This window comes from Sciurus vulgaris (genome assembly GCF_902686455.1).
Source record: "Sciurus vulgaris genome assembly, chromosome: 3".
NCBI classification, from domain to species: Eukaryota; Metazoa; Chordata; class Mammalia; order Rodentia; family Sciuridae; genus Sciurus; species Sciurus vulgaris.
Genome location: NC_136463.1, coordinates 170,693,771 through 170,701,883, shown reverse-complemented (window position 1 = coordinate 170,701,883; position 8,113 = coordinate 170,693,771). Strand labels below are relative to the sequence as shown.

General features: G+C 58.6%; 1 protein-coding gene across 1 annotated transcript; it reads left to right on the top strand.

The window, feature by feature from the left end:
• Window positions 1-517: 517 nt before the first annotated feature.
• Window positions 518-7,858, top strand: IHH (Indian hedgehog signaling molecule). Its single transcript, XM_079130313.1, has 3 exons — window positions 518-2,273; window positions 4,401-4,662; window positions 6,384-7,858. Exons 1-3 carry the CDS (start codon window positions 1,962-1,964, stop codon window positions 7,040-7,042), a joined length of 1,233 nt encoding a protein of 410 aa, XP_078986439.1. The 5' UTR covers window positions 518-1,961; the 3' UTR covers window positions 7,043-7,858.
• Window positions 7,859-8,113: the final 255 nt, after the last annotated feature.

The following is an 8,113-nucleotide window of genomic DNA, read 5'->3' as shown; positions in this document are numbered from 1 at the left end:
CTATTTTGTTTCCAAGTCACAGGAGCCACTCCACTCCTAGTGGAATTATCCAAAATTTCCTTCTGTAATGTCAAGTGCTTGGATTGAGCCCTCTTGAGTCCCTTCCAATCCTGACTTTGTGTTCACAAAACTGATCCTGAGAGTGGGAATAAATCTATGAAAAGTAGCTTCAGCCTGCAACCCAGGTGTGCTGGATGGGTGAGACCTGCACAGGGAAAGGGATCAATGCCTGCCTAGGTGAGGCCTGACTTCTGCATCCACATGGGGCCGAACCTCTGCTTCTGAGCCAGGGTAAGTTACTTATCTTCTCTTAACCTAGATATCCTCATTTGTAAAATGGGTGATAGTTCATCTGATTGTTGAGTTTAAATTAGATATGCAAGGTGTATGCAATGTAATAATATCTAATAGCCCCTGTAACTCAGACACACAATTACCAATAAAATGTATTAATATGGAATAAGAGTTTTAAAATCATTTTATTTCTCACCCTTTTACTTCTCTTTATTGAATTTACAGACTATATTGCAACCAAATCATACAGTTTAGTATTGTGGTGTCAGTGGATTTTGTTGGTTTTAAAAACACCTGTTCTTGTTTGGGCAGAATAGATCCTAATTCAATACACAACCCATGTTCACTTTTCTAGGAGCCTCTACGTATTCTGTCCTTCCTCATTTCTAAAGTAGAGTCAAGAGTCCTTTCTTCTTAGTGTTTGTAGGGCCTTTGGATTCTTTTGGCATTCCTAGCAGGCTGCTCTTCCTGAGAGGCCGCTGCCTCTGGGAAGTCGGGCTCTTTATTTTGTGGATATCTTATTTTAGCAGCTCTTCTCCTGGTATTGACGATCACTTTGCGACTTGTCTTGCTTGTTTTAATAGTGTTGTTTTCAGTGTTTCATCTCAGAAGCCCCTATTTGACTCTTCAAAAGGCTGAACTGCCCACTCCCAGTTTCACCCCCGGCAGGCCCTTGGATGTGCACCGGGTTGATACAGAACCCAGCTCCACTAAGCTGAAAGGGCGCGCCGCCTGGGCCAGGGTGGGGCACCAGGTTATGAGCAGTCTCCTGCCTTTTAGGTTTGCTTTCCCGCAGGGGACACCGTAGGCGGCCGTGCGGTTCAGCCACTGCCCCCCGCCCCTCGCGTCCGGCCGCGCCGTGGGTTGCGGTCTCCGTGGGGGTGGCAGCTCCTCTCCGGGAGGTTTGCGCCTGGCGGGGCACCCCGGAGCCGCGAGGAGCCCAGAGGCGAGGCCAGGGCGGGGTGGGGCGCGTCCGGGCGGGGAGGGCAAACGCAGGCAGTGCAGGGGGCGCAGAGGGCAGCGGGCGGGTTGACGCGCAGCGGAGGAGCGCGCGGGACGAGGGCTGGCTAGTGTCGGGGCCGCCCGCCCGAGGGGGTGGAGGCTGTGCTGCCCTTGCTACAGGTTCGCTGTCGAGAGCGCAGGAGGCAGGGACATGGGTAGGGTGCGGTCTGCACGGGGCCCGAGCCCGGATCTCTTCCATTTCCCCTCTCACTCGGCCCGGGGCTGCGCCGCAGACGGCAGTAGCTCCCGCTCCGCCCGAGCCGCCTGACCGCCGGGCCGGGGTGCTAACCGCGGGTCCCTCCAGCCCGCCTGCCCGGCCAGCCCAGCCCAGCCCGGCGGCCCGCAGCCCCGCCGCCCGCCGCCCCCCGCCGCCGCCGCGTTGCCAAAACAAACGGGCCGGCCTATTTATTGGCGGCCGGCGAGCCGGGCAGCTCAGAGTCGAGGCGCCGAGGGGGACAGCGCGCCGCGACCAGCCAGGGCCCCGGGCCCCCGCCCCGCACCTGAGTCCCGCCGGCCTTGAGCCGTGCCGCGCCGCCCATGGCGCCCCCGCCTGGAACCCCCAGGAGCCACCTGGACGCCTGAGCCCTCGCAGCGCTCCAGCCGACCCGCCCACCCCATCAACCCACCAGGCTCCCTTGCCCGCTGCTCTACCGGGCTCCTTGGCCATGTCTCCCGCCCGGCTCCGGCCCCGACTGCGGTTCTGCCTGCTCCTGCTGCTGCTGCTGGTGCCGGCGGCGCGGGGCTGCGGGCCGGGCCGGGTGGTGGGCAGTCGCCGGCGGCCGCCCCGCAAACTCGTGCCGCTTGCCTACAAGCAGTTCAGCCCCAACGTGCCAGAGAAGACCCTGGGCGCCAGCGGGCGCTATGAAGGCAAGATCGCACGCAGCTCGGAGCGCTTCAAGGAGCTCACCCCCAACTACAATCCCGACATCATCTTCAAGGACGAGGAGAACACGGGTGCCGACCGCCTCATGACCCAGGTGAGTGCGATCCGCCCTCCTAGCGCGCCGCGGAAACACCACCACCTGCCCGGTCTTACCCGCCCCTCGGCACCTTTTCTTGACTGCCTGGCACGCCCTCTGGCACCTGCCCCTCTCACCAAGCGCGGCTGTCTTCCTCCCAAGACCTGCCTGCCAGGGGTCCTGGCGGGAGCGTCGGCATCCCGGAGTCCACCCGGAGTCTATGCGAAGAGATTCCTGCTGCCAAGTCCCATAGCCCAGCAGGTTGGCGGCGGCGCCTCTGCCCGCGAATGCTGGCAGCTCAGGCTAGGAGCCGCACCTAGAGGTACAGCGACCCTGCTGCCTCCTGCGCCTCCTGGGCCCACGCAGTTCCTCCCAACCTAACATTCCTCACGGCGGCGCCTTTTTCATTTCGAAGCCATTTGGCACCCCTGAGGCGAAGAAGCTCCGGGCGCGAGGGGCCCTCCGGGCCTTTCCTCCCCGCATGCTGTTGGTTCTCTTCGCTGCCCCCTCCTGGAGCACTATTCGGGCTGATTCTGGGGCTAAAGAACAGCAAGGAAGAGCTGAGCAGGGAAAGGGAACTCGCTGCGCGAGCCCACGTGTCTGTCCCGACAGCTGAGCGGCGCGGCCGCGGTTAAAGGGTGGGGTGCCAGGGCCTTCAGGCTCTTGGGCCGAACTTGGGGGATCCTGGCGGGGACGAGAATTGACGGAGATGGAAGTGAGGAGCAGGGATGCCTAGGGAGAAGGGAACAGAGATGACTCAAGCCTGCATTCTCGGAGCAGGACCCACGCTCCGACCCAGCGCAGGGGTGCAAACTTCCCTTCCTTTCAGCAGGGTAAGCCAAGGGAGAGACCTCCATCCCCTTCCTCTGGGGTCCTGGGGTCTTCCTCCGCTACCAGGCAGCTGGCTTTCTAAATCCTTTAGGGAAGGCAGCTAAAGCACGGCTTTCTGCGTGCACCCTGGCGCCGGGGCTGGTCGGCCGATGTCGGGGCCGAAGGTTGGCTGGTGGCCGGGACGGGCCGGGCGCCGAGGAATGCAGATAAGGATCCGGGCCACAGGCTGGGCAATCATTGACAGCGAGAGCCCAGGCTCTGCACCCGAGGGAGGGGGACTGGGGGAAAGAGGCGGGGAGCTGGAGTGGACGTAGTTGGGGGGCTAAAAGCCAGGCGGCATGGGCCGGGAAGGGAACACTTAGAGCCACCTCCCCAAGCAGTGAGCGCCCGTAGGCCAGGCTGCCTGCCAGGAAGAAAGAGCCTGGCCTTGGTTTGTAACCTCCATTGACTCCTGGGAGGCCAAGTCCAAGGGTCTATGGGACCTCTGGAGTGGGGTAGGTTAAGACCTGGGCTGCCTATACATGGTGGAGGCCTCACAACTCTGATTCAAGGCCTGGTAGAAGGCTCTTCTCCCCACAGGTGGAGACCTGGGCTCCTGTGCCCACCTCCCTCAGTCAGCTCATGGTCCCTTGGGCTCTAAGGACTCTGGCAGACAGGGAATGAAAGTTCTGTCCTGTCCTTTCCTCAGTGGGGCTCCACCTCATGTGAGGAGGATCCTTAAGATAATGGAGCCAAATCCTTGAGATCAAAGGCTCAGTTTCTTGGGTCCCTTTTCCAAATAGAGGCAATCCCCAGCAGGGTTCCAGCAGGACTGCTCTGTGGCTTTTGAGGGATCTAGGCAAGCTTGGGATTCCCCTCCAACACATCCCCTGCCCTGTGAGCCTTGGGCGCTCTGCACCTGCTGTTCCTCCAGGGCTGAGCATTCCAGGACCTCAGCCCTGAGGCTGCGGTGACACCTACTGGGCACCTCAGGCTTTGCATGCCTAGCAGGCCAGCCTCAGGCAGTAGTCTCCCCTACTACCTCCCGCTCCAGGGACCAAACCCCAAGCAGGGGAAAGACAATACTGGAGGGAAGAGGAGCTTCACCTATCAGAGAAGGGCACCTTGAGGGTACATGCCTCCTGCGCCCCCCGCCATCCGTGGTACCAAAATGTGACTCAGTTCCCTGGATGCTAGAGAGGGAAAGGAACACGTTAGGACCCTCTCTTCCTAAGGGAGTACAGAGACCATTCTGGCTTTTCCATCTCTGGGTATAGTGGGGAGTGAGGGGAAGGTTGGGCTCCTTCCACCAACTCCTCCTCATTCTTCTCTCAGCGCTGCAAGGACCGCCTGAACTCGCTAGCCATCTCTGTTATGAACCAGTGGCCTGGCGTGAAGCTGCGGGTGACTGAAGGCTGGGATGAGGATGGCCACCACTCAGAGGAGTCCTTGCACTATGAGGGCCGCGCGGTGGACATCACCACCTCAGACCGTGACCGCAATAAGTACGGACTGCTGGCACGCTTGGCAGTGGAGGCTGGCTTCGACTGGGTGTATTACGAGTCCAAGGCTCACGTGCATTGCTCCGTCAAGTCTGGTGAGCCGCTGCCGGGGGGCTGGACCCGGGGCCGGGGCCGCAGGGCATGGGCAGGCAGCACAGTGCCCTCTGGGGCCAAGAAGGTGAAGATGCCCACCAGGGGATGGAGGCAGGGACCCCAGGGAAGAGGACGTCGGTGGCGCTCCCTGCAGCTGCTCATGACTACCTGTCCCTCCTATGCCTGATAGTGTCGTGGCAGGAGCCTAGGTTGACAGGGCCTGTCAGCATTTCTGGGTGCTGACCTGGTGGTCCACAGTCCAGAGCCTACCACAGGATGTGCAAGACAGAGCAAACTGGACAGATGGAGGAAGCCAGGCTGGCAGGTGCCACCTCCCCACACAGCTTGGTGCAGGAGGAGTGGTGGGGCCTGGGGTCAGAGTGTGCCCAAATGTCAGTATGCCTGACCAGGAGCCCTGAGGTTCAGAACCCACTGCCCAACTACAGGTCAGGCCTCCCAGGGTGGGGGTGCAGGCATCTCCAAACTCTCCCCCAGAGACCCAGAACTGGACATTTTGGGGCAAAGCCAGCTGTGAGTGCCAAAATAAACAAAGTGGACTCAATAAAGTGGATTTTCCCAGATTGGCCGCCTTGTTGATCAGAATTGGCAGGCACTGGAGCCTTGCCCCCTCCCTTGAGTCTCACCAGCGTCCTTGTCGCCTACACTGAACCCAGTCATGGATGCTTCACATAGCTCCTGTGTGAGTCCCAGCCTGGCCCCACCTGGCTACAGGCTCAGCCCTCCACATCAGCGCGATGTAGTAACCGCACTCACAGATCCGGCACGCAGATGGGGCCTGTTTTTTTGGTATTCCTGACCCTACTTGGGCTCAGAGCAGTGATCTCACCCTGACTCCAGCCATAGCCTGACTTTTCTGCTCTGCACTTCCCCCAACAACTGTGTCCACTTCAAGTCATATTCACCTTTACCTGCAAACACTGGCCCAATGCCAGCTGCCCAAGTGGCCATTTCCATTATTACTCCTGACCCCCAAATACTGTTCTTCATTCCACCTGCTGATGCCACTATGTCTTGTGCCCTCACAAGGATCCAGTACATGAACTAAAGATGGTGATTTTGTTCTTGCCCATGACCATCCCTGACCATTCACTAAGAGGCTGCCCAGGAGTTTGTGTTTGCCCCATCAATGGCCCTCCTCTCCCTTCCATAGACTCAAAGAACCAACTCTGTCACAGAACTTGGGGTATCAGTCTGGGAGGGCAATTTTTGGAAGCATCTGAGCAAAGGGTGAGAATTAACAGGACAACTAGACCCCAGAGGATCTAAATGACTTCCCCTCTCCATGAGGCTACAGCTTTCCTAGGGCCAAGTCACAAATGACCAATGCCTGGCTGCACTCTGACCTGACAGACCAGAGACATCTGGTCTCTGACTCCTTCACAGCACTGTCAAGATGTCAACATATTGGGGATATAACCTGAGCTTTGGGAGGGCCCTTTCCCTCACTCACTGGCTCTTTGGGTCCTGGTATGCTCCTCTCATTGGCAAAGGTTGGGGAGAAAAGGGACTGAAGATCTCAGTGTGGGTTGGGGGCAGTCTCTAGCCTGCATGGAAAATGGGGGGCAGGGTTTGGGATACAGCGATAGGGGCTCCCTTGGAGCAAGAGGAGCTCTGGCTAGGCTAGGGTGGCTAGGGGAGGGGTGCTATGCCTGGGAATCCAAGCTCCCCAGCAGTAACACCTCCATGTCCCTTTTTCCCACAGAGCACTCGGCAGCAGCCAAGACGGGTGGCTGCTTTCCTGCTGGAGCCCAAGTGCGCCTAGAGAGTGGGGCACGTGTGGCCCTGTCAGCTGTAAAGCCAGGAGACCGGGTGCTGGCCATGGGGGAGGATGGGAACCCCACCTTCAGCGACGTGCTCATTTTCCTGGATCGTGAGCCAAACAGGCTGAGGGCTTTCCAGGTCATCGAGACCCAGGATCCCCCTCGTCGCCTGGCACTCACACCTGCCCACCTGCTCTTCACTGCTGACAACCACACAGAACCAGTAGCCCAGTTTCGGGCCACATTTGCCAGCCATGTGCAGCCTGGCCAGTACGTGCTGGTAGCAGGGGTCCCAGGCCTGCAGCCTGCCCGGGTGGCAGCTGTCTCCACACACGTGGCCCTTGGGGCCTATGCTCCACTCACAAGGCATGGAACACTGGTGGTGGAAGATGTGGTAGCTTCCTGCTTTGCAGCTGTGGCTGACCACCGCCTAGCTCAGTTGGCCTTCTGGCCCCTGCGACTGTTCCCTAGCTTGACCTGGGGCAGCTGGACCTCAGGCGAGGGCGTGCACTGGTACCCTAAGCTACTTTACCGCCTGGGACGTCTCTTACTAGAAGAGGGTAGCTTCCACCCGCTGGGCGTGCCTGGAGCAGGGAGCTGAGAGGCCCCCACCACTGCCCTCCAGGAACTGCCATGCTGGATCCAAAGGCCTCCCTGCCAGGAGGACTCTGGCTCTGGAAGGGACCTGAGCTGGGGGCACTGGTCCCTACCATCTCCTCCACAGTGGAGATACATCATTGAGACTTGGCTGGGCAATGCTAGTGTCCCCCAATGTAGTGATAGAGCTGAATGCTGCTGGAAAGGTGGTGGTGGGCTAGCTCTCTAGCCTAGAGACCTTGACACCCAGCCAGCTCTCACTGATTTCTTCACACCCTGCCTCCCTCCATGGGAGGACCATTCCATCTCTTTGGATGCTTACTCCAGTCTTTCTCCAGCCTGGTTTCCAACTTCATTGTTGGTAATAGACCACAGTATGAAAAGATTCTGCCCATAGATGGGCTTGCACCTCAGTTGATGCTGCTAGATTCCCTGGGAGCCAGCAGGGAGCTGGCTGGACTCATTGCTGCCCAGAACCAAGGCCACAAGGGTGGGGCAGCCAGCCTGGCCATCCTGAGGCATGACTTTCCACTGGCCACACTCCTCCAGATACATCCTCAAACTGTTGCTGTCAGTGCGCAGAGTCCTGTGTTCTGGCCAATGTGACCATAGTACCTGGGACTGGGGGAGAGGGACTGGATGTCCTTGCTACCCTTACTCAGGCTAAGCTCCCTTTTCTGCTGAACCATGACGCCATCCCCTCCTCTGGTCAGTCTCCCCCACCTTATTTATTGGCGCGGAGGGGGAAATCCACGGGAGAACTTGGGGGATGTTTTGGTCTTTTCTGCCTTTTGTAATAAAAATTATTTAAGTTGTTAGACTCATGGAGTCAAGGATGCTGAATGGGGTAAATACACAGATAATTTGGAGTCACAGACAGATCCGTTTAGGGGTCTTCTGCTCTCCTCCAAGGACACACATCCAGAGCTCCCATCCACTAGGTAAGCCCTTTCTCACCCAGTAAGTCTGCAAAATCCAGCAGAGAGCTGTGCTTCACACTGGGCAGAGCCTTTGCAGAGTGACCCTAAGTTTGCCCTAAACATGGTTGGATCAGAGAAATATCAGGGATATCTAA